Source organism: Neofelis nebulosa, chromosome 3 (genome assembly GCF_028018385.1).
Source record: "Neofelis nebulosa isolate mNeoNeb1 chromosome 3, mNeoNeb1.pri, whole genome shotgun sequence".
NCBI lineage: Eukaryota > Metazoa > Chordata > Mammalia > Carnivora > Felidae > Neofelis > Neofelis nebulosa.
In genome coordinates, this window is record NC_080784.1 from 33,518,750 (window position 1) to 33,545,171 (window position 26,422).

Below are 26,422 nucleotides of genomic sequence, written 5' to 3' on the forward strand. Positions count from 1 at the left end.
GCCCTGGAGAGCCCGGTGCTGAGGAAGCCATGCCCTCCCAGCCAAAGCGCCATCAAGTTCTCACTGAATACTCACCGCGCGCCCTGCACCAACCACCCTATCCGGCAAGAGCTCATGGGTGATTCGGGCATTAAGGTCAAGGGCATAAAGCTGCTTCTGCAGTGCTTCTCATAGTGTGGCCCAACGACCACAGACCAGAGGAGTGCTCTGCACTCATCCACAAGGCAATGAGGGGCTTGTGCCCTGATATGGATCTGTGATGTCACCGGGCACAGTGTTGAATTTAGCGGATTTTTTTTTTCCCCCATAGCAAGACGTTCTCAGCGATTTCTTCCCAGGCAATCCCTCCTCCCATCAAGATCCAGTAACGGTCTGTGGACCAGCATTTGGAGTGGCACTGACATACAGGACGGGAATGCGTGAAGAGAGTCAACACAACAAACTTTCACTTGGGAAGAACAGGAATGCTTTAGAGCAGTCCCTAGATTATCCCGAAAACCACCGTGGAGGGCAATGTCGACGTCTCAAGGAAAATAACTGCACTAAATACTGTTCTCTCCATTCTAACCTACATTCTTCTTCTAACAAAATTAATAAAATTGGTGTTTTTTTTTTTTTTTTTTTTTTTTTTTTTTTTTTAAAGAAAGAAGTTTCCTAAGTCTCAGGCTTAGGAGTAATCTGATTCACGGCTGATGTCGCCCAAGTTAAGTTCTAACGCAGCCACGGTTTGAAGGTTTCTGCTCACCTGCTCATCACAGATGAGTACTTAGCATTGGCAGCCCAGACATGAGCCATTTTTAACTAAAACTAGGGCCCATACTGTCCGGGAAAATCGCTTTTAGAATTTACTTGTCCGTTCACATAACCAACACGCACTGGACAAACACAGTGGACATGCTAAGACACGAGGGATATGATGATGCCCCCACTCTCACAAAACTCAGCTTCTGGCAGAAACAGAAAACAAGTAAATATGACAGTTGATACAAGTAACTTGAAGGCAATGTATCTTGTAGGAAAAATGCTGATGGCAGTCGAAACGGCCAGATCTTTGAGAAGGGATGATGAAAGTTTTTCCAAGCCGGGAAAGATTTATGTGACTAATTCCTGCCTCGTGAAATGCCATCGTTCAGGCAAAGCGGCGGCAGGCAAGGAAGCTGAGCACAGGGTGGCACTACGTGTGGGACGTGGGCAACAAGGTGAACGGGAGCAGACAAGCACAAGGTCAGCACGGACCAGCCCGGATTGCAAGGGAGGGCTTCAGGGACGACGCTGAGATTGACCGGGCCCAGGTGGACAGACAGGGTAAGGAGAGGAAAAGAGAAGGGCTGGACCACCAAAACAGGCACGGTAAGTGAACAGAAGGATAAGGCCACGGGGCAGGCAGGATGGAACTGAGGTAGAAGAAATAAGCTTGGATGAGCCAGACCAGTGAAAGGCAGGTTCCGAAGGCCCAGGGAACGTACTGGGGGTTCTGCAAGGAGGGAGTGAAAGGATGACAGAAGCAGCCCGGACAGGCTCGTCTGAACAGTGGAGTGCACGTTCAGCTGCAGGAATCCTAGGCAGGACTGAGTGGGGGAAGGAGAAGCTACGAGATCTGGTGTTTGACTCTGGTGTTTGGTGAAGGGCCAGCAGATGGGGAGAATCAAGGGGGATTCGGGGATGCCTGGCCCGGGAGCAGGAAGAGCCATGTGCCGCTGACAGAAACGGGGACGAAGGGGACCGGGCTGGGCTTGGGGGGAAGCGGACAACACAATGTCAGATAGTCTGAGTTTGGGGAAATAGTCCGTAAGACAGAAGGGCACGTAGGTTAGATCACTGAGGAGGCATTTATATTTTCCAGCACCTTTGATAACACAGAGCATCCACAAACCACTTGACGGCGTGTAAAGCACTCCTACGTGCCATTTATTTCCTTCTGAAAACGGCCCTGTGGAGTGGGCAGTATTTCTCCAATTTACACATCAGAGAAGGCGGAGGTCATAGGATTTGGCCGACATCACAGAGTCACCCCGCCGATGATCTGGACCCCGATGTCTCAACTGGAAAGTCTAGTCTCTTGGCTGGCCCACCGACCCACGTCCGTTATGTCATGTGACACAGCAGCCACACGCAAGTATGGCAGGCACCACTGCCTTACCAGGACTCGAGTGCCGAGACTGAGGGCCGATTTAAGACTAGAACCTACTGCAAGGCTCCTTCCTAGACCCTCTCCCCTTGGTGCCCCATTCTCTTTCCCTACGCTACCTCATCCAGGTGCAAATAACCCACCAACTTTATCTCCAGCCGGGAACTTTCCGTTGAGTTCTGGATCCATACGTCAGATTGTTGACTTGCATCTTTCGGATGTTCCAAATTTACCTCACATGGAGTATGGCCGAAACCAGACTTTCACAAAGAACGTATAAAGATGGGACAGGCCCTCTGCGATCCGGTACCCAGAGCCATCTGCCCCCATTCTCTACTTGTCCTCTTAGTCATGCACTTCCAGGCTCAAGGCTTCCGAACCTGCTGTCCTCACTGCCTGGTACCCCATCTCATCTCTTGACGGTTGTCTGCCTTATTCCCTCTCTTCTTTCAGGTTTTTGCTCAAGTGTCATTTCCTTACTGACACCTTTCCTATTCACTCCATTTAAAACTGTAGCTCCACCCCCATCACCTGCCTCTCTATTCACCTTCCCTGACGTCTTCTCCTTGATACTTATGGAGCGTCTACACGGTGTGAGGCATTGTTCTAGGCTGTCTGACATACTAAATGTCTCACTTACATTTTGTGTGTGTGTCTAAGCTAGTATATAAGCTCCATTATTTCAAGGATTTGGGTTGCTTTGGACCGTGCCCCCATGCCTATAATATAACAAGGCACAAAGTAAGAGTTCAATAAATATTTATTCAATGAACGGATTGACTCTATCCTTTTCCTTTACTGCTCTTAGTGGATGGCTCCACAGCCCTTCTAGTACACAGGCCAGAGACCTACTCTCCTCCTTTGTCACGCACATGGCCCAACAATAATCACCAAGTACGAAATCCCTCCATTTTTCCTACACCTACTTCCCTAGGCCATCCCGACATCCCTTCTCTCAAAATCTGCGATAGTTTCTAGTGGCTTATCTATACACATCCGACCACTGCCCATACCAGCCAGACGATGACCTTGCCAACACCTAGAATCCACAATGGCTCCCTCCTGCCCTTGGGATGTTGACAACACAGCTGGGGCAACCCCACGGCCCTGCCCGGTGTGATCTCCCCCACACTTTGTGCCTCAACTCCCTGCTCACCTCACTCTCTCTGTGACCACCGTGCTGGTCTTTCATTCCCAGGCACAGCCATGCCCTCGCCTGCCACTTCCTCTGCCTGGAATGTTTCTTCCTATCACCCTGATCTCCATAACACCAAGCTCACATTGCAGTCGGAACAGCAATTTCCCAGGAAGTCTTTCTCGACTCTTACAGAACGCAGGCATGATTCGCATAGAGTAAAATCTACCCTGTTTGCTGTAAAATTCTGCCAGTTTTGGCAAACATAACCATGACCACAATCAAGATACAGAACAGTTTCACTACCACTCAAAATTTCCTGATACTTGTGAAGCCCAACCCTCCCCAACAGCTACCAGATGACGGCTCATCTGTTTTCCATCTCTACGCTAAGCGTAACAGATGCCATATAAAGAAAATCAGAGACGGGCACCTGGGTGGCTCAGTCCATTAAGCGTCCGACTCTTGGTTTTGGCTTAGGTCATGATCTCACGATTGGTGAGATTGAGCTCCGCATCAGGTTCTGCTGACAGTGTGGAACCTGCTCATATTCTCTCTCTCCCTGGCTCTCTGCCCGTCCTCCACTTGTGTGCTCTCTTTCTCTCTCAAAATAAAAAATAAACATTAAAGAAAAAGAAAGAAAATCAGAGAGTACGTAGACCTTATGCTCTAAGTTCTTTTACTTATTAGCACAACGCACCGGGATTCACCCACATGCTTGTATGTATCAGAACTTCATTCCTTTAAAAAAAATGTTTTTTAAGTTCATTTATTCATCTTGGGAGAGACAGAGGCAGCACAAGTCGGGGAGGGGCAGAGAGACAGGTGGGGAGAGAGAGAATCCCAAGCAGTCTCCATGCTGCCAGTGCAGAGCCTGACTTGGGCTCGAACTCACGAAACCTTGAGATCATGACCTGAGCCAAAATCAAGAGTTGGATGCTTAAGCGACTGAGCCACCCAGACGCCCCCGTACTTTATTCCTCTTAATTACTGAGTAATATTCCATTGCATGGCTCTTTGACATTTTTTTTAATCCCCTCATCAACTAAGGGACACCTGAGTTGTATCCAGTCTTTGGTGATTATAAATAATGGTCCTATAAACAATCATGTGAATTTTTTTTTCATGTGAACATAAGTTTTAATTTTACTTGGGTTAATATTTCAGTAAATACTCCCTGGTTAACCAACGCTTACAGCACAGGATACCTGTTTTGGTCAGTTTCAATTTCCATTTGTTTGCATGATTATTCAATTAACATTATACCCATTAGGCTGTAAATGCCATGAGAGTAAGGGCCATATCTGATTATAATCTGCCTAGTATGTGCCTGGTACACAGCGGGCACTCAGCAGATGTTACAGAATGAATGAATGAGTTACCTCCTCCTTGGGAATGATGCAGCATGCAGAGTACTTCCTTTCTACATTTTCTTAAGTTAGGGGAAGGAAAATGGATCATACATCCAAACACGGCTACCTCTAAAGAGGCTTCCATTTGTGCAGGAAAAAATACGATTTTGTTTGTTTTTTAGATTTTAGAATCAGTATCCCGTTATAGAAAATTTTGAGAAGGAAAAACACGGTCCTTTTCACTATTACAACGCCTGTTTTTATTTTTGTGAAACTTTCGCAGTCCCGTCCTTGGGATATTTGCTTTCAAACTGGCCCTGGCTGGAAACAAAATAAACAAGGAAACACATCAATCCACACTTTCCCCCAGCCTGATCTGTAGCAGCAGACCAGTGGAGGGGAGGGTTCTGTTTTTCCCCTTTTCATTCCACCTGGGAAAAGTCATTTTACAATCGAGCTGCCAGAATACCAGAGGCTGGGGGCGTGGGGTGAGGACGCCGGCCACGCAGGAAGTGGTTTCCCTCCCCGACCTCCCACAGTGAGAACATGGGCCTCCAGCTGCTAACACACTAGGCCCATCTGGAACAGAGATGAATACCTTCCCTCCTTCAGATGGCATGGCTTAATGGCTTAGAGGACCACCCTGAGGATTCTTACCCGTAGGAAAGAAGGAAAGCCCTGTCCGTAGTATCCAACGGCAAAGTACTCAGGCTGAGGCCTCATTGCCTTAATGATGTTCTCATAAAACGAGGCTCTTTTTTTCTGGAAAACAAAACAAGGCATTCCACAGGGAGGTTACAAGGGCACCACTGAGGGGTGGGGAAGATCAGAGTATTGTTCGCTTTGTTGTTTCTCATGGATCAACAGATACATGAAAAGTCTTTGGAAAATATCTCGTGGGCCAAGACGTTATCCTTTTCTTGGATCAAAGGGTTGGGACGTGGGTCCGTGAATGAGCCTTGGAGGGTCTAGCAATCTCTAAAGCTGCATGCAGAAAGATGCACACGTGTGCATATGCCTCTATGGAGGGGGGCAGTGTTTAGTGGTGGACAGTTTCCTGAAGAGGGTTCAGGACCCCTAAAAGGTTCAAAAGCTCTTTCTGAGATTCACGGAGGGTGGCTGCACTGAAACAGAGACCCGTGAGGAAAGATCAGGAATCTTCTGGTTCTCACAGGTGGTTTGGATTAAAGTCCTTGGTTCAGCCACAAGTGCCCAGAAGGTGGTGGTGATGTTCTGTTTTTCAAGATCTGGTACCAGCCCTAATTTCAATCCTTCCCACGGGAATAGGTTTCCCAGCCAGGGCTGAGAGTCAGACTTAAAGAAAGCAAAACAGGTCGCCAGACCTGGGGTCTTTGAGGCATGTCCCGGCCCCTCCCACAATGGTCCCATGACTGCATTACTACTCTATTGAGGTGAAGGTTTCTATCACAGCGTTTGCTTCGAAGGGTAACACGTTACATCACGAACAGCTCGGTTTAGTTCAGGAAATGAGTAAGTGATTTTTGTGTGTGAGAGTAGGAACTGGCACAGCACGCGGGCAAGCTCTTTTCCAAGTGACCTTGACAACTATCCCCTCAAATAAAATGCACTTGACCCTTGAACAGTATGCGTTTAAAATGTTTGAGTCCACTTACAGGCAGATTTTTTTTTTTTGATAAAGACAGTGTAGGACTGGAAATATTTTCTCTTCCTTTCAATCTTCTTAATGCCTTTCCCCAGCTTACTTTATTGTAAGAATATAGAATACACGTACAAAATACGTGTCGATCAACTGTTTATGTTATCAGGCAGGCTTCTGGTCAGCAATAGGCTATTAGTAGTTCAGTTTTGGGGGAATCAAAAGTTACGTGCGGTTTTTCAGCTGTGTGGGGGGGTTGGCGCCCCTCACCTCCCCATCCCGCGTTGTTCAAGGGTCAACTGTATTATTACCTAACAATGGGTGGCCTGACCTTTTGTGATTCCTCTACTAACAATTATCAAATGGAACGCTGTGTTGGCCTACCACTGGACCTTTAGAGGGTTATTTTTGTTTTGCTATGTTAAATAGCTGATCTGTGCCACCAGCAGGACCCTGAGGATGTGGGCCACAGAACAAGTAATTTTGATGAACAGAAGATGTCAGGAAATATCTGAAATATGGGGCGTGTTCACAGAAGGCAGAGTAACTGCGAGGGGAGAGGGGAGATGGGTCAGGAATACGGAGGGTCCTTAGAGAGACAAAAGGCACAGACAGGGGCAAGAGGTCTGTAGGCAAGGATCTCGAGCTCTTTATCAGAGATAATCTGGAAGTTAACGCGAACGTTTTTTGGACCTCATCTTTTTTTCATTTTTCTTTTGAGCACGGTTTACTTTTCCATGGTAAAGGAGGCTGTTTATCTCGACTTTCTCAAATGTTCTAAAACATGTGCATGAATGCTGATTTTCACACTCCTTCTGGAGGCTTGATATATTCTGACCGGGACTCACCAGCAGGTTGCCAAGGCCCTCGTAGTCGAATACTTTGCTCTCGTATGTCTCAGCCAACTCTTTGCTCAGTTTGATGGCCTTCTCCCACATCTTCAGAAAAAGAAAGGTAGGGTTACAAGCAGAGAACAAAGCAGTCGGTGATCCCTCTGTGAAAGTCAGGGGAGAGTCGCTGACAGTGACTAAGGAGTCAGGTGGGTTGAGTTTCTGCAGACATTCTCACCACGCCTCACCTCCTGGATCAACCAAACCTTTGTCTTTTTCTGACATGATGACGCTACTATATCTTGGCTGCTTTCCAGGGCACACCTTCTATAACTCTATTTGCAAGAACATGAAGAATACCGTGCATCCTAAACAACGCAATACGGCATTGAAAGGGCAAAGCACGAAAGACCACGGAGAGTTGAGAGGAACCAGTTCCCAAACCTGGGTTTTGAAAGCATGGAAGTCTTGTCAGAGGGGAAAGGAAGTTGGTGTGAGCTCTGGTTCTGATTCTGGGGTGCGTGTATGTGTGTGTGTGTGTGTGTGTGCTTTGAATAAGGATGTTTGGGAGGAGAAGAAAATGGAAGAAAGGCTAACCATACTGTTGCGTGCAATTTGGGAAGCGGTTTCTCTAATTTAGAACACTGATTCCCTTTTTTTTTTTTTTTAATTTTTAATGCTTTCTATTCACTTTTGAGAGAAAGAGACAGAGCGCCATCAGGGGAGGGGCACAGAGAGAGGGAGACACAGAATCCGAAGCAGGCTCCAGGCTCTGAGCTGTCAGCACAGAACCCGACGCGGGGCTCGAACCCACGGACCGCGAGATCATGACTGGAGACGAAGTCGGACGCTTAACCGACTGAGCCCCCCCAGGCGCCCCTGATTCCCTATTCCTAACCAAACTATCTACTTAGCCAACGGGAGTTTTAAGAAAAATGCCTTTTTTAACCATTTATGACTGTCAGTTACAGCCTACTGCACATATGTGGTGCCTGAGGCTGGCATCCCAGATTGAGCCCTCGGTTCATTTTGATAGTTCATAAACGCCTCTTAGATGGACACTATAAACAACACAGCATCTGGTAATTTCCTACTTGATCCTTATTAACCAGGTGCTGTGTTCCATTGTTTCTGGGTGCTGAAGGAATGTAGGGACAGTTCACATACGGTTATAACACCTTTTAACATTAAGCCTTCTAAAAATCATTTGCCAAATTTGGCCCCTCTGAAACTTCAGTGCCTGGAACCCTGCAAAGGCTCTGCAATCTGCCATATGGAACCCGTTCCAGATCAGGTGAATCTGGAGCTGGAAGCCAGTCAACAGTATCAGAGAAGTTCTCTCCAAATGCTAAGTTATGTAAGAGGCAGGGAGATGGCCAAGCACGGCGCTTCTCACAGTGTGGTCCCTGGTCTCCGCGAGTCCCCAAGACCCTATTAGGGGGACCAGAAGGCAACGTTATCTCCTTAGTAACAATAACGCTATTTGCCTTTCCCAAGCCCCAGCCTCTTATACAACGGGGTTTCCCAGGGACGACAACAGGTGTAATACCGCGAGAGACTGAACACAGAAGCAGACAGGAGAATCCTGCTGTCTCCTGTTCAGCCAGATGCTGAAGAGATTTGCAAACGTGTCAAACGATGCTACTCAAATCACTATTTTTATGGAATGTATAGTTATTTTTTTTTAACATTTTTAATTTATTTTTGAGAGACAGAGAGAGACAGAGCACGAGCGGGGATAGGGGCAGAGAGAGAGGGAGACACGGGATCGGAAGCAGGCTCCAGGCTCCGAGCTGTCAGCACAGAGCCCGACGCGGGGCTCGAACTCACAGACCGTGAGATCATGACCTGAGCCGAAGTTGGACGCTTAACCGACTGAGTCACCCAGGTGCCCCTGGAATATATACTTACTTTTAATACATATGATTTATATTAATAGTAAAAATGGCCTTAAGAGAACAAATAAGCAAATATTTTTGAAGATTTTCTGTTTCAATTTCTAAGAGTAGAAGTATCAATTAATATAATCCAGGGGGAAGAAAGCTCTTTGGGATCCTCAATGATGTTTAAGAGGGCAAAGGGGTGCAGAGAGCAAAGTGTTTGAGCAAATATACTTGCTCTCTGGGCCTCAAGTTTGTCACCTGTAAAAAAGATACAGTATCTACCTAATAGGGTTTTAAGGAGAATTAAATTAGAAAGGGAAGTCTGGAAATCACCAAAAAGAGTAACCAGTACTAAATGGATGGTAGCTATTTTATTAAGGTGATTATCTGGCTTTTATAAATTAATTTGTTTGCTTATAGTTTTTATTTAAATTCCAGTTAGTTAACATACAGTGTAATATTTGTCTCAGGAATAGAATTTAGTGATTCATCACTCCCATACAACGCCCAGTGCTCATCCCAACAAGTGCCCCCCTTAATACCCATCACCCATTTATCCCACCCCCCACCCTCTTCCCCCATCAATCCTCAATTTGTTCTCCATAGTTAAGGGTCTGTTTTATGGTTTGTCCATGTTTTCCCCCTATGTTCATCTATTTTGCTTCTTAAATTCCACACACGAGTGAAATAATACGGCATTTGTCTTTCTCTGACTGATTTATTTTGCTCAGCATAATACACTCTAGCTCCATCCACAATGTTGCAAGATTTCGCTCTTTTTGATGGCTGAGTAATATTCCATTGTATATATATGCCATGCCTTCTTTATCCACTCATCAGTCAATGGACATTTGTGCTCTTTCCATAATTTGGCTATTGTTGATAGTGCTGCTATAAACATCAGGGTGCATGTGTCCCTTGGAATCAGTATTTGTGTATCCACTGGGGAAATACCCAGTGGTGAAATTGCTGGGTCATGGGGTAGTTCTATTTTTAACTTTTTGAGGAACCTCCATACTGTTTTCCAAAGTGGCTTCACCAGTTTGCATTCCCACCAACAGGGTAAGGAGGGTTCCCCTTTCTCTGCATCCTCGTCAACCTCTGTTGTTTCTTGTGTTGATTTGAGCCACTTTGACAGATGTGAAGTGCTATCTCATGGTAGTTTTGATATAAATTTCCCTGATGACGAATGATGTTAAGCATCTTTTCATGTGTCTGTTAGCCACCTGGATGTCTTCTTTGGAAAAGAAGTCTATTCATGTCTTGGGCCCATTTCTTAACCAGATTGTCTTTCAGGTGTTGAGTTTGGTCAGTTCTTTCTAGATTTTGGATACTAGCCCTTTAACCGATATGTCATTTGCAAACATCTTCTCCCATTCTGAAGGATGCGTTGGCTTGTTCATTTGTCTATTTTTAACCAACAAGTTGCACTGATCAATCAGGAATAGTGGCCAGAAGTGGCAGTCCGTAAGAACTACCCAGACCTCTGAAACGTGTCAACTCTAGGATGTTTTGTTTGGATAGCACACCGTTTTTTCCTTTTCCCCCCGTTATCCCTTCTATACTATTTTCTCCATTGTAAAAGCCTTTCAGCTAGGGGCGCCTGGGTGGCTCAGTCGGTGAAGCGGCCGACTTCGGCTCAGGTCATGATCTCACGACTGGTGGGTTCGAGCCCTGCATCGGGCTCTGTGCTGACAGCTCGGAGCCTGGAGCCTGCTTCGGATTCTGTACCTCCCTGTCTCTCTGCCCCTCCCCTGCTCGCACTCTGTCTGTCTCTTAAAAATAAATAAACGTTGGGGCGCCTGGGTGGCTCCGTCGGTTGGGCGTCCAACTTCGGCTCAGGTCATGATCTCACGGTTCGTGGGTTCGAGCCCCGCATCGGGCTCTGTGCTGACAGCTCGGAGCCTGGAGCCTGCTTCGGATTCTGTGACTCCCTCTCTCCCTGCCCCTCCCCCGCTCACACTGTCTCTGTCTCTCTCAGAAATAAATAAAACGTTAAAAAAAAATTTTTTTTTTTTAAAGCCTTTCAGCCGAACATGCTTCCTCCAGTTCACCAGAGACTCCGCAATTTCCTGCCCAGTTCACATGTTTACTTTACCTTCCCGAGAGCCCCTGGAGCAATCAGGTTGCTTATTACCTGTGCAGTCTGGCAAGGAGCCACCCAGGCATGCCATGTGCCTACAATCTCTAGAGAATGCACTCGAAATGATGGTGCTGGCTCTTGGCACCCAGCAATGCCTAAGTGATGAAATTAGGGTCACGGAGAGCCGGGCCCTGGGCCGCCCGGTACGTTCTCCATGGGGTTACGCGTCTTCAAGATAACTGATGTCTACTGACTTCTTCAATCTATCTCTCCATTTCCTCTCCCATGAAAAATACCAGAATTCCAAGAGACACATGGGAATAAGAAAAGAGTGAGTCATGAGTCACTGTTCGAAAATAATTCGTGCAGTCTCTGTCCCGAGTTCCTAAGAGGGGACTTCTAAACTCTTGGAATGTCCCCAGTGATGAGAGTGTCTCTGTTGTTTCTGGCGGGACCCTCAGACCACACCTGAAGTTCTACTAATGAGGTGACACACACTGGGCCTGTGGTCTGTCTCAGAATGGGCACTGGCCTTGCCAGAACCGCAGCCCATGGGATTAGAGGGCTGGGGCCTTGAACTACATGGTATCAGCTTGACCTCCAGGGAGGAGAGGGCTGCTGGGCACTGAGTTCGCTCGTGTGGCCACTGAGTCAGTTAATGAAGCCTTCAACCCCAGCAAAGACTCTATGCACAGGAGGAGCTCAGGCCAGATTCCGAATGGTGAACACATCGCGTTGCTAGGAGAGTGATGTGACCTGAATCCACAGGGAGAGGACACAGAAGCCCTGCATTGGGGACGCTCCTAGACCGTGTCCTGTGTGTTTCTTCATTTGGCTGGTTCTGATTTGGGCCCTTTGAGATAAAACTCGTAATCGTAAGCACAGCACTTTACCAAGTTGTGTTAGTTGTTCTGGCATATTATCAAATTTGAGGGACCCTCAAATTTGAGGGACCTATCAAATTTGATAGGACCCTCTCCGCTCAAATTTATTGTCAGCTGGTCATACGTGTGGGTGGTCCAGAGTCCCCCAAACTGTGGCTGGTTGTCTAAAGAGAGGGCTGTTTTACTGGTGACTATCTCACTTCACCTGAGGGGTCTCTGCTAACCGTGGGTAGTTAGCATCAGAACGGCATTGCAATATTGCAGCCAATTTCTTCCCTCCCCTACTACAAAAAACAAAAAACAAAAACAAAAACCAAACTCACTTTGCCTTTGTCAAAGTATGAAATGATCTCTTGATACAGCTTTTCTTTGAGCTCTTGCTGGGTATAGACATAGTAACTGTCTCTCTGAAGCAAATGGGGTACACAGGGCTTGTCAGACCACTGAAAAACAAACAAAAGGAACAAAAGAAATTAACATAGCGCGGTGATTAACTAAGTCAATTAATCAAAGGAGATCGATGTAACAAGTATTCAGCTAGTAAAAGTCAAATTTGTGTATATTTTCAACTTGGCCGTATTGCAGTGTTTAGATTATTTATTAAGCACATAAATTACCCCCTCCCCCCAAAAGGCACATGCCAGCTTCAAAACAAGTGTCACGCTGAACGTGAAAAGTTAGGAAAAAGGCGAGGGTGCCGACCAGCAAAGCTGCCGTTCAGTGACAGTGTCACTCAGACAATTGGATGAAAGAAAAAAATTAGAAGTATAACAGTGGGCAGGAGGGGGTACACCTATCACTGTGTATAGACCAAGACTCTATTCTTCATAATCCATCCCTTCATAAAGCATGTCACCTGAAAAACTACCCCCGACAGTGACAGAATTAAGTAGCGGCACAAAAATTAACAAACTCAGAAATAATTTAGAGAAGAATTTCCTATAAATAGATGACCACTCTGAAAAATATTAGACCCCAACAGAAAAAACGCAAAATGAGAAGATAATCCAGGCACCACAACTTTTTTTTTTAACAAAAATTACTTTTTTTTAATGTACTTTTTTTTAATAAAATGTACTTTTTATTTTAATGTACTTTTTTAATAAAAATTTTTAAATGTTTATTTTTGAGAGAGAAAGAGAGCGAGAGAGCAAGCATGAGCAGGGGAGGGGCAGAGAGAGAAGGAGCCACAGAATCAGAAGCAGGCTCCAGGCTCTGAGTTGTCAGCACGGATCCCAATGCAGGGCTCGAACTTACCAACCGTAAGATCACGATCTGAGCCGAAGTCGGAGGCTCAACTGACTGAGCCACCCAGGCGCCCCCACAACGTGAATGTACATAAAGAAACTGAATGGTACACTTAAAAATGGTTTAAATAGCTGGGGCGCCTGGGTGGCGCAGTCGGTTAAGCGTCCGACTTCATCCAGGTCACGATCTCGCGGTCCGTGAGTTCGAGCCCCGCGTCAGGCTCTGGGCTGATGGCTCGGAGCCTGGAGCCTGTTTCCGATTCTGTGTCTCCCGCTCTCTCTGCCCCTCCCCCGTTCATGCTCTGTCTCTCTCTGTCCCAAAAATAGATAAAAAACGTTGGAAAAAAAAAAATGGTTTAAATAGGGATGCCTGGTGGCTCAGTCAGTTAAGCATCGACTTCGGCTCAGGTCATGATCTCATGATTCGTGAGTTCGAGCCCCCATCACGGCTCACTGCTGTCAGCACAGAGCTTACTTCGGAACCTCTGTCCCCCTCACTCTCTGCCCCTCCCCTGCTCATGCTCTCTCTCTCAAAAATAAACAAACATTAAAAACAAAAAGTTTATAGAAAGGTTTAAAAATGGTTTAAACAATACATTTTATGTTATGTGCATTTTGCCGTAATTAAAGTAAAGAGAAAAGGTATTTAGGAATCACCATAACAAGGAATATGCAAGACTTCCATCCGAAAACGTTTAACACATTCACAAAAGCAGACAAATGGAAACAAATGGAAAGTCCTATCATGCTTTTGGATGAGAAAACAGCTACTCCATAAGCATGGAAATTCTCCCTAGATCTCTGGTTAAATTTCATGATTCCAAAGTCCTTATGGAAAAACAAACCAAGAGGAATGGGGTGGAAAACTCGGAAAAAAGAACAGCCGTGAAGAGTAACTACCAGGTAGTAAAACATACTATGGGGCAGTGTGGTGCTGGTGCATGGATGGAGTACTCATTCAGACCATGCAAAAGTTGAGCAAATCTACAAAAGCGACTTGCCCTGTATAGCCCTTTACTACGTGATAAAGATGGACTATCATCCCAGTGAGGAAAATTACGGACCGTACTTCGTAAACGGCACCCTAAATCCAGTAGCTACCTGGGCGGGGCGTAGCTGCATCCGCCCCGCATACTTTATGCCAGGGTAGGGTGTTTAACTTTCTGAGCAGCACAAATGAAAAGACCTATGGTCACCGACACAAGGGAGTCTCTTTGTGATCATTCCACAGTCAACCGGCCCTCCCCCACCCCACCCCCGCACAATAAGCTTTTTAGCGCCCTGAACTTGAATATGGATTGTGAATGGTTGCCCTGGGGAACGTGGTGAGGCAGAGGAGTCCTGTGTTTAATCACAGAGCTAAGAACAACGTACCTGTGTTCTTTTAGTATAAAATAAAGTTATACAAGAAAATTAATTGCTGGGGCAAGAACAGAGACAAAGAGATACGATAGGAGGCTATCATGGTGCTCTAGGGGACAGACAATGGACCAGGACAACAGCAATGGAGATTAAAAAAAAAAAAAAAAGTGGATAGAAAAGGGGTGCCTGGGTGGCTCAGTCGGTGGAGTGTCCGACTTCGGCTCAGGTCATGATCTCACAGTTTGTGGGTTCGAGCCCCGCGTCGGGCTCTGTGCTGACAGCTCGGAGCCTGGAGCCTGCTTCGGATTCTGTGCCTCCCTCTCGCTCTGCTCCTCCCCCACTCACGCTCTGTCTCTCTCTCTCAAAAATAAATAAACATTAAAATAAATAAATAAATAAATAAATAAATAAATAAATAAATAAAAGTGGATGGAAAGGACATGACATCAGGATCTCTAAAAGATCTCTAGGCTCCTGCATTCACTGCACCATGATTCACAATAGCCAAGGCAAGGAAACAACCTAAGCGTCTAGCAATGGATACACGGATAAAGAAGCTGCGGAAGATATGCAATCGGGTAGCATTCAGCCGCGAGAAAGAAGGAAATCCTGCCTTTCCCGGCAACATGGATGGACCCTGAGGGCATTATGCTAAGTGAAACAAGCCAGACCGAGAAAGGAAAATACTATATGAATGCTACGTGGTATCTCTTATGTACGGAACCTAACAAAGCCAAACACATGCAAACAGAAGGCACCAAGGCGTCAAGAAGATGTTCTTGAAGGGTACCAGTACAGCCAGAGAATAAATAAATCCTGAACATCTAACGCATAATGATTACAGACAACAATACTGTACTACAGACTTCAAATTTTCCCAGTAAGAGACTAAATCTTAACTGCTTCCCCCCACCGCCGCCCCCCACCACCCCCCCCCCCACAAAGTCTGTGCCCTGACAGAGGTGTTCACTAACTCTACAGGCCCATGATTCTTGCTCAGCCACGACAGGGGGGCGGTGAAAAAAAGATTACAACAGGTATTTGCCAGAGCCCCTGGGTAGACCGAGGTGCGCTTTGGTAAAATGGGCAGAAAGGAGAAGGTAGGAACAGATCATCCCCCACCCACAGTGGGAAATAACAGTTGCTGCCGGGTGAAGCGTGAGCTGTCTATTGGTCACTCCGACACTGCGATGTTGAAAGAAGCGGTTCATACGAGAATCCAAAGTTAGAGGACTGGTCGGGACCAGGAATAATTACACACCATGATGTACAGATGTGCTTATATCCATGGCACGCTTTTACCCAGTAAGAGAGTATAAATAGGAAAGTACTGGTATGCTCATTTGCAACTTATTTCTTGACAGTTGCACAATCTTTTTTTTTTTTACATCTATTAATATGCTGCGTATATTAATCAACGTGTTTGGTTTCTTCAGTTAGACTGTCCATTACTAGAGACCTGTGAGCTGTGCTCTGCTTCCAAAGGAGTTTTAAATAAATGATAACCGACATTTTCCCAACACTGGTCAGGAAATTCGCTGTGCTTGTTTCAGATGGTATTCGACTAACTCTTGGGTTCCAGGGGTCTCCCTTGGACAAGGCTCTTTCCCGTCAGAATCAGGAAGCCTGCGGCATTTGGTCCCAAAGGGCTGGCCAGTTGGCTCCCGCCCAGTGGAAAAAAGCCTCCCCCACCGACTTACCTGCAGAAGCTCAGCATGTAGGAGAAGCGTGTAGGCGGCTTCTGTGTAGTTCTCTGAGTCTCGGTGCAAATCCCGCAGCTTGTACAAGTACCTGGTAAGAAGGGGACACAGGAGGTGCTCTGGGGCTCAGGGTCACCTCATTAGGCAACCAGACCACGGCCTCTTCCCCATCTTTTCTCCCCTCCTCCTTCTCACAGACCAAGGAATCTATTACTTCCCGTCTTCGCATCCACTTAACCCGCTGTGCCGCTTCCTGCCTGTGTATCTTTCCCATTCCATCTACTCTACTGTACTTTTTGTTTAACACAGGCATGCTTAATTTTTTTCTTTTTTTAGCGTCATGGGGCGCCTGGGTGGCTCGGTCGGTTAAGCATCCGACTTCAGCTCAGGTCATGATGTCACGGTTCGTGGGTTCGAGTCCCACATATGACTCTGTGCTGACAGTTCGGAGCCTGGAGCCTGCTTCGGATTCTGTGTCTCCCTCTCTCTCTCTGCCCCTCCCCTGCTTGCGTTCTCTCTGTCTCAAACATAAATAACCATTAAAAAAAAAATTGTCACGGACCCCCTCCCCCCCCCCCCCCCCCGAGAAGCTAATAAGAACTATGGAATCTCTCCCTAAGAAAATACATCCAGTTTAAATCCAAGTTCGTTTTGTGGTCAGGACTTCAGCAGTCCTGGACAGGAAGGCACATGGCCATGCCTCTGCTGACTGCTTCCCGACTGCTCTGGCCAGTTTTCTATCTTTTCCTGGAATCGCGACACCAGTCTCCCTATGTACTGTGCTTACATATCTGTCTAGAGAGCTTACCCTTTTGGGGGGGCCCGGGGCAGATGACACACTTTTTGGTGTCTCTCAAAGCAGCAAGCGTGGTGTTGGGACTTAGTATTTGTTAACTGAAGAAATAAATAATAAAGCCATGGCATAAATGGCAAAAGCAGAAATCTCCTTCAGCTTACCTTATGTATATGTCCTCTCTCTTCTTTTCTTTGTAAAAATTCTACCGAGAAAAGGGAGTCAAAAATACCCATGTAAACCAAAGGTCATCAAAAATGGCCAAACCACGACTTTTGCTTTTTAACAGAGTCACCTTTCCAGACTTAATTTCACCCTTTAACAAACACCCCTACAAAGAAAGGAAGTAATCATTTATAAAGTAGATAAACTGCAGAACGTTTTTAGGACCGTTCGTCTAAAAAACATGAGGGAAATCCTCTAAGTGAACATATAGCCAACTGATGCTCAAGTCAACTGATGGTCTCTTCTTTCTCAGGCAGTCAGTGGTGCCAGGTTCTTCCTGTCTATTAAGCAGAGGAATTCATGGCAGCCTATGCTTCTGAGGTCGGTGGTCCCAGTTACATATATCTGGGAAAGGCAAGACCACAGAGCTCTGGCACCATGAGGGTTCCGTGACTTTCCCCTCATGGTACAGGGTTTCTGATGCATATTCACCTATGCCCAATATTTCCAAACAATAAAGCAACTGGATATAAACAAGACACAGAAACAGGTGAAAGATGGCCCTCAAGTAAGAGCTGAGTTCAGAGCTAATGTGGCATTTTCTATCCCTGTGTCCACTTTTATTCTCCAGGTCTGTGTGGCAGCGGATATCCGAGTCCAAAGCTGAGTCAGCTGCTCCCATTAGACTCAGCAGGACCCAGACTCTGTAAAGGTGGCCTCAGGGCACCTCTGTGCCTGCGAGATCGACTCAGAGCTGAGCTCTGCTTGTGGGGCTGGCCCTGCAATGCCCCCTCGCCAACCCAGGGTCTTGGGACCTACCAGCACGTTAACGGTACAGCTCATGCGGTTCTCCTTGCTCTCGTCATGCATGATAATGGTTCTGTAGTCCAAGAGGTTCTCCAACAGGCTGCTGACCAGGAGCGCAAACACTTCTCCAGAGCCGGAGAGGTATTTATGTTTCCGGCAATGTTCTAGGAGCCTGGAAGGGTGGAAGTAGAGACAAATGCCCGCGTTCCGTACTCTGTCATTCCAGCACCGTTAATGAGCACTGTCCAAGGTCCTAGCAGCAGGGGGCCCCAGGCTAGGAGAAACACACCCTTGAAGCAATCCCGGCCTCTCTCTCGGGGCGCCTTCTCTTACGCTGTACCTCCTGGTGGCTCAAGTTCTAAGTTGTCTTCAGGGCCGTGGCTCAAATCCCACTGTCACTTAGAACCCCAGCCCACAATGCCCATCTTTCAGCTTCTATCTGTATTCGTTGCCTTTTGTCGACACCACAGAAATGGAAACCTTTGCCCCAAAGGTGTGTGTCTGCTATCTGACCACTCTAACTGAAGTTGAAAGAGACCATCTTTTCAATGTCTTTATTCTCCCTAAGGCCTAGCACTTCGGGGTATCCTGTGGACATTTTGGAAAGCCTTGGATCGATGCCCGGTCTAGAGGAAACAAGGAATCTAGTGCACATCCAGACATGTGGCTCTTTGGACAAAAGTGCTATTTAACTGCCACCGCCACAAAACTACAAAATTGTAAATAAATAAACTGAGGCTTGGTATAATTCCTGTTTTGTTGGACTCAAACAGAGAAAAGCTTCTATAGGGGCTTCTTAGATTTGACAACTGGAAAAAACACTCAGAGAACAAGAGGAAAAAAGAGAAAGAAACGGGTTCAAAGAATTAGCCCAGACTTTAGGATTATTCTTGAGCACTGGAGATTTGTATAGGCATATTGTTCTGAGACTCAGAAAGAATGAAACAAACAAACAAACAAACAAACAAAACATCATATAGTGAAAAGTCAGCTTGGGATTTTAAAAAATGGGTAGTTTATCATTTGTAAACTGTGTACGTGTATATGTATATAATTTCTCCATTTAATCCCCTTATGAGATCTGAATTACAAAAGTGATTATGTGGCAGGTAGGTAACTCAAACAGGTGGACTTAATGGAAATGGGATGAAAAGATCAACAAATGGGTCTTGTCATCCACTAAAAACGAAACAAGAAAGACTTTTGGTTCTTGAAAATATATCTGAGGGGCACCTGAGTGGCTCAGTCGGTTAGACGTCCGACTTTGGCTCAGGTCATGATCTCGTGGTTTCTGAGTTCGAGCCCTGTGTCGGGCTCTGTGCTGACAGCTCGAAGCCTGGAGCCTGCTTCAGATTCTGTGTCTCCCTCTGTCCCTCTGTCCCTCTCTCTGTCCCTCGCCCGCTCACACTCTGTCTCTTGAAACATAAACATTAAAAAAAAAAAAAAGAAAAGAAAATACAGCTGAGTTATCAATTCAGCTCAATTCCTGAGCACCCAGTGTTCTGGCTTTTTAAATCTTAAAAAAAACAAAGAAGAAAACGACCTTGGGAGTACCCATCCTCAAGCACGGTCTAGTACGTGCCACACCCACAAAAGAGGTGGCCAACGAAGCGACCGGGGCACATACCCAATCAACAGGGGACACAGCTGGTCAAAATCACAAAGGCTCAGAGGACACAAGAAATGACTAGTCTAGGGTAGTGAGCGCCGTGGACGACGGAGGACTTGAGGATGACAGCAGTGATCGGCACAAACCCAGAGCAGTGACGCTCAGTCAGCATGGGCTCTGTAATAGACACTATTCTGATGCATCGCCTCATTTACACCTCAACCCTTACCAAAGTGTACATGCTGTTAGTGTAGATGAAAAAAAAAAAAAAAAGAGGGCCATCGGAGAGATTAGAACACTTGTCCAAAGGCACGTTTCTAGAATATGGAGAAAACGGGATTTGAAGGTTTCTTTAACTCCAAATTCCAAGTGTTTTGAACCACACTTTTACACTGTAATTCCATTTGAGCAAAGGAGAATTCAGAGGGCAGGAGGGGTGTGTGGGGTAGGTGTGGGGGGCGGGGGTAGGGAGTAACCACAGAGAGAGAATAAAAATGTTGGATGTGGGGGAGGTGCGTAGGGCAGTGCAACGACCAGCCTGGCTGGAGATGTAACAGGTGTTCTTAGAGGCCCTCTATAGGGCATAAGATATGTTTAAAGGTAAAGTGGACTTTGAAATGTTTTTTCCTTCCTCCTTTAAATGGTGCTTTGAAGCTCTAATTAGAGGCGATAGCACTTTTGGTGAAGTTCAGCAATTCAAACACTGGGCAAAATGCCATCGCTCTGTATATCCCCCGCCCCCCTCCACCTTCCATCTGCTCTGCTCTCGAGGGGCCGGGCTGGCCAGGAAAACACGGACATTTGAGTCACATCAGACAAACAAATGTCAACAGTGGATGGTGTAAACTCCATTAAACCACCCCCCCCCCTCTTCCCGGGACCATTTGTGGCGGTGACCCCAGAGCTTCCCGGGACTCCTCGACTAGGCTGTCTGTGCAGCAGAAGCCTACTTCTCTCCCTCACTACATGACGCGTCAACTTTGAGGCTTTGTTTCTGTAATACTCACAGTTTTTCCAGAAGGACCTTGTATTGTTCATCTCCTCTGCCCCCTTCTACCTCTTGGTCCAGCTTTGTGATCAGCTCATTCTCAAACTGAAAGCAGAGTTAGAATTTCCCAGGAGAACGCCAGATACCCTTCGAAGAAGCCACGAAAGACGCCCCGCCAACCTTTCTAGATTTGACACAGCCCCTTTATTGAACTGTGAACACTTTCCGACATATTACAGGGAAGATCATAATTCATGTCATCCATTAATCAGGTACCAGAGCCCCATCAAAACTCTCTAGACGAGTCTCATGTTACTTTGTCCTTTGTTTTACATTTGGAAAAAAAAAAAATTCCCCCAATATTATTTTCCTGTTTTGACTAATCCTAATGATTCTAATTATCTATTTTATTTTTTTTCTTGGCTAAGTCTTGGCAATGGAATTTGCTTGTGCAGAACTTCACAGCTACAAGGCCTCTTCAGTTCCAAAGCACTCTATAGATAAGGAAACTGAGGCACGGGAAAGACATGCAAATTGAGAGAGACCTCAAAACCAGAGAGGCCTCAGCATCTTTTCCCCAACCCACTGCATTATGTTCTCAGCTACACTGCAACTGGCAGGATTAAAACGCATGATGTCAAATTTGAATTACCCAGAGATAGTTAAACACATGCAGTGAAAAGGGTTTCTAGGCCACGTGGAGGAATGTCTGATTCTCCCTCGAACTGCTTTACGGCGTGAAAAGTAAATGAAGTTTTTAAAGCAACTTCGATTTGTATAATTCAGGCTACTGCTTCTTGGTGGAGAAAGAAACTAAGCAAGAGTCAACTATCTGCACATTAGTAAGATCCAAGTTCTGCCACTCCTTACCATATGGAAATTGCCGTTTCCGCTGAAGTTGAACTCACACTGCATCATGTCAAAGAAAATGGGGATGGTGGCTTTCCGGAGCTCTACTTCGGGGGTCAGTGTGACCTCCAGAATGGGACCCACCATGGAGGGGATAAATTTGATTTTGTGGGGACCTGCAATGAAAGTAAGCGGGGATATTAAAAAGTGATTTCGGTGGCAGTAAAGTGTTCCCACCTTCCTCCACGGAAGAAAAGGAAAAGGTCATGTGGGTAAATCACCTCGAATTCAGAAGTGAGTGACTAAACAACATCGTCTCCTGATAACATATGGATGTTATAATGAAAGACCGACAAGTCAACTTTCCCTTCTAGACACACAGACAAATAAATGTCAGGGTTACTGGGAGTTAAAATAGAAAAGAACCCATCGTGGGATGCTTATTACACGGGAGTTGTACGGTTCAAGGTCATACACTCACCCAGGTTATACCACATGTCCCGGATTCTAAAGCCGATTTCCTTTCTCATGTCCCCATATCTAGGAAGAAGATCATAAACAACAGAAAGATCTGAGGTGGAAATGAAAACGATGAGGCCTGTGAAAACAGCCTGTGCCTGTCTAGGGCCACCTTTAAGACAGGTTCGAGGCAAGGCCACAGTCAGTACCGAAATGAGCCCCCAAAGAGAACGAGGCCACATGGAGAAGGGACTTAACTAGCAGGAGGGGGCCAAATGCAAATGCGGAAAAATAACTGAGAAATGAAACTGTCAAACTTACTGAAGAGAGAAGGGTGAGGGATATTCTGGCTGCTGTCAGGGAGAGAAACAAAAGAAAATGTAACAAGCACTAGTGAAAAGAGAGAGAAATGGGGCATGATTTATATGGTAATGTGACTGATGTCTAACAAATATGCTGACTTTATACATTTTTATTTGAAAAACTCACATCCACACCAGTATGTTCTACAAAGGACTCTCGTTGAGAAGCTCTAGATGGTCCCCAGAGGGGTGAAAGTTGGTCCTTGGGGGCGCAAAGAAGGCTTACTATTCTTATGGACAGAGTACAAATATACATATAGTACCTAATCAGATATGCAGCGTATCTGTGGTATTAATGTTTCATGGGGGGGGTGGGGAGTGGGATTAGAAAAATAATTTCTGAGAAGTTTCCTTACAGGAATCAATAACGAAAAAGATAAAAGAAAGAGAGAAACCATGGATCTATTCAGTGGTTCGTGGCTGGGGATGGATGAATCAAAATCCCCTGGGTATCTCTTACAGAAAACACAGGCCTGAGGCTACCCCACATCACACACCTTAGACGCTGGGGGCTTGGAAAAAACAGAAATAGGGTGGGCCAAGGGTAGATGTGGCCAACGTTCCCAGGGAACTCTAATATGGACCCATGGCCCATGCTGTGGCCACCATTCTCCATTTTATACCCATTGTACCAAACATTGTTTTCAAATTCCACCTTTGTAAATGCCTGCAGAAACCAGTATAAAAACCTTTAAAAACTTTTTGTTTAAAACAACAACAGCAACAAAACAAATTTCTCTGACGATTCCATTTTCACAAAAATACCTCATTTTATTATTTACATTGGGTAAGCGTATGTTAGTTAATGTCTGGCACATAATAAAGAATAAATGACAACTATTCCTATTGTTTGTCAATACTGCTATTGATGCTAATTCTACTGAAAATAAGAGAAATCCCGAGGAAAAAAACAATTCGTGTTGGTATAACATTAATAAAAATGTTTTCCCAAGGTACATCTTTGCCCATATGCATATGTATTTTACATAGACTTCCCTTTGATCAAAACCCTTAGGCTATTAAGCCTAACTAGCCACTTTATTTATCAGACTTGGTGCCACCTAACTTCACTTCTGATTGTTTGACCAATATCAAATCCATCTTTGAAAGAAGTTATGTCATTTAAGATAATCTAAAGAATGAGACGCAGGTATTACCATCTTGAAACTCAATTCTTTCTCCATACCTGCTGCAGGGAAATCTACAAAACCTGATTTAGTCTCATCTTTGAGATTGAAATCTCAGTCTCTTAGCCAACAATCTCAGTGTTTTCGGGAGAACCCAGAGGTAGAAAATTTGCCTAGAATCCCAGACATCCCAGCAAGGGATCAGAACTCCAATTTCGCAGCCTTTCAATGGTAAATTTCTCGCGTTGTATTAAACTACACAGCCTTGAGTTTCCAGGCTCCCTGTGAACTCTGAAACAGACCGGAAAGGAAAGCAATGAAAAGCTTCCTTAAATCTCTCATCACTCTTGCACATATGTCCCTGTTGAATCCCCAGCCAGGCATGTGGAGGGCCTTTTTAGGTGATGTGTTAGTTTTGGCTCCTCTGCTGAAGTGACTGAGAGGTAAAACAGTGGGGCCAGAGGACCTTGCTTTGTGATGCCTGAGTGGGAGGGGCGCTGTGCCTGCAATTTGGGTAAGCTGCCAGCAGGTGGGCAGCTGTTCCTGGAGACTGGAGTCCTGGCAAGCCTTGGTGCCTCTCCAAGTATGGATTCCAGTTAAAAAAAAAAAGGCAACGGTTGATGGGAAAATGAAGGGGGCCTTGAGAAAAGAGATGTGAATCAGAGGAAATTTAAAGCCTATAAAATAATTACATTAATACCTATCTCACGGGGCACCTGGGTGGCTCAGTCAGTTAAGCGTCCCACTTCGGCTCAGGTCATGATCTCGGGGTTCACGAGTTTGAGGCCCACATCAGGCTCTGTGTCTCCCTCTCTCCCTGCCCTTCCCCTGTCACACTTGATCTCTCTCTCTCTCTCTCTCTCAAAAATAGATAAAAACATTTTTGAAATTAAAAAAAAATAATTAAAAAAAAAAAAAACCTATCTCGCTAACACCTTGAGGGGGTGGGGGGCCGGAGGGACTCTATCCAGTTAATTTCTGGGATACCAAAATTCTTGCTCTGAATACAAATGGAAGAGTCATCCTCCCAACCTTAAGCAAGTTTTAAGGGGACACTTACTTTTTGACAATTTTGTTGCGCTTGGCTTGAGAGAAGGTTTCAAGTTGAAGGGACTCGTGGGTGAGAAACGCTACCGCCAAATGGAAGTAATTGTTCCAGAGCTGCTCAAATTTAATGGTGTGGGTGAAAAGAAATGGAAAGTAACATTAATAAGGGTCAGGGTAAGATCGCGCCACATGGTAGAAATTCACTCGCAGAAACTCATGAGAAAAACAAAATAAAATCCACAAGGCTCCTTTTTCTTTCTCGGGTTTCATTTATTCAACCCTGAAAAGTTTTAACACTTAATATTATTATTAAGTTTTTTTAAAAAAAATCCAGACTATTATATTGGTCTTTACTCCTGAGATAAAGGAAAACTGCTGCCAGTAAATGCACCTATTTATAGTAAGCAGTTTGGCAACGTGTATCAAAAGCCTTAAAATTCGGCCAAACTTCTGAAATAGTAAATACTTGAGGACTTTATCCTGGCAAAATAATGACGGGTATTTAAAAATATTTAAAGCAAGGGAGGCCCTCACTGTTTTATTTAAATAGCAGAAGATGGAAGCAATCTAAATGTTCCTAAGAAGAATCTGGTTAAATAAATCATGGCCCGGCCATGCAACAGACTGTATTCAGCCATTAAAAATACGGTGGAAGTGTTTAATATCATTGAAAAGACGAGAGAAAAATAATTACATTAACAGGTTGCCAAAGAACTGCATAGCTTGATTCCGTTTTGGTGTATATATATATACACACACATATATATATACGTATATATATATACACGTGTGTATATATATATACGTATATATATATATATATGTGTGTGTATATATATATATATACGTGTATATATATATGTGTGTATATATATATGTGTATATATATATATATTATGTTTAACTAGCAAATATATGTGTTCCATTTTGGCACAGATACACACACACACACACACACATCCACGTATATGTAAATGCACATATAACTTTCTTTTCTTATGAGTCTCCACTTTTAAAGTCTCGCAGTTATAAACGAAGCCCCATGACACAGCAAAAGCATATCAGCAACAAAATGTTTGCTGGAATGAGAGCAGGGAACTTGTCTGGCTTCATCAGGGCCTAAAATGGCACCCTGTGCCGTCTAACATTTGTTGGACGAATGAATGAATGAATAAATAAATGAATGAAGATGAAGCTCGCGGGCACCTGCTTTGCTATCACTTTGGATTTTCAAACAAGCACGTACAGAAACCTCTCCTTAGAAACCAAATCACTCGTAGGCAGAGAAATATCTGTGTGCCTAGCTGAAAGCCTGAGTATGCATGTATTTGTGTTAACAACGGAAGGTAGGGCTATTTGTCTTTCAATGTCCTTCTTTTTGCTTTCCTATGTTTTCTGCCGTTACTTTTTTTTTTTTTTTTTCTTTTTTTAACCTGTATTACTTTTACGGAAAGAAGAAAAAAAACTCGACTTGACTGTCTGAAGGACGGAGTGACAGGAATGTGCGCTTTAGGGAAAGGAGAGAAAAACAAGAAAACTGTTTGCATCTGGAAATGATAGGGGCGCCTGGGTGGCTCAGTCGGTTAAGTGTCCCACTTCAGCTCCGGGCATCATCTCACAGTTCAAGAGTTCGAGCCCCGTGTCGGGCTCTGTGCTGACAGCTCAGAGCCTGGAGCCTGCTTCAGATTCTGTGTCTCTCTCTCTCTCTGCCCCTCACTGACTTGTGTTCTGTCTCTCCCTCTTTCTCTCTCAAAAATAAATATTTTAAAAAGTAAAAAAATATATAAGATCTTTAAAAAAAAAAACACAGTAAGAAAATGATAAAATTTGAAGTGACGTTTTCCAAAATGCAACAGTTCTCTTGCTGTGGCTGAGAATTTGAGGAATAATGATGTGAGTAGCCATGCTTACCTGAAGTTCAAAGCTTGTTTGATCCATGAAGAACTTTGTGAGAACCTCAGTAAACTGATTTATAGCACGAAGGAAAACCCTGA

At 45.0% G+C, this 26,422-nt stretch overlaps 1 protein-coding gene across 4 annotated transcripts in view; it reads right to left on the reverse strand.

The window, feature by feature from the left end:
- Nucleotides 1–26,422, reverse strand: part of DOCK5 (dedicator of cytokinesis 5) — a 221,546-nt gene that overhangs the window by 27,290 nt on the left and 167,834 nt on the right. For 3 of the 4 annotated variants that reach the window (XM_058720274.1, XM_058720273.1, XM_058720275.1), the window contains 11 exons: nt 26,340–26,418; nt 24,442–24,542; nt 21,915–21,973; nt 21,455–21,609; nt 20,604–20,689; nt 18,000–18,159; nt 17,180–17,220; nt 16,223–16,313; nt 12,237–12,356; nt 7,082–7,171; nt 5,273–5,377 (listed from right to left, as the gene is read on the reverse strand). In XM_058720274.1, the coding sequence (XP_058576257.1) occupies nt 5,273–5,377; nt 7,082–7,171; nt 12,237–12,356; nt 16,223–16,313; nt 17,180–17,220; nt 18,000–18,159; nt 20,604–20,689; nt 21,455–21,609; nt 21,915–21,973; nt 24,442–24,542; nt 26,340–26,418 (1,087 nt within the window). Of the gene's footprint in view, nt 1–1,962; nt 4,937–5,272; nt 5,378–7,081; nt 7,172–12,236; nt 12,357–16,222; nt 16,314–17,179; nt 17,221–17,999; nt 18,160–20,603; nt 20,690–21,454; nt 21,610–21,914; nt 21,974–24,441; nt 24,543–26,339; nt 26,419–26,422 lie in introns of those variants that run through there. The other variant, XM_058720276.1, reaches the window with a different exon arrangement.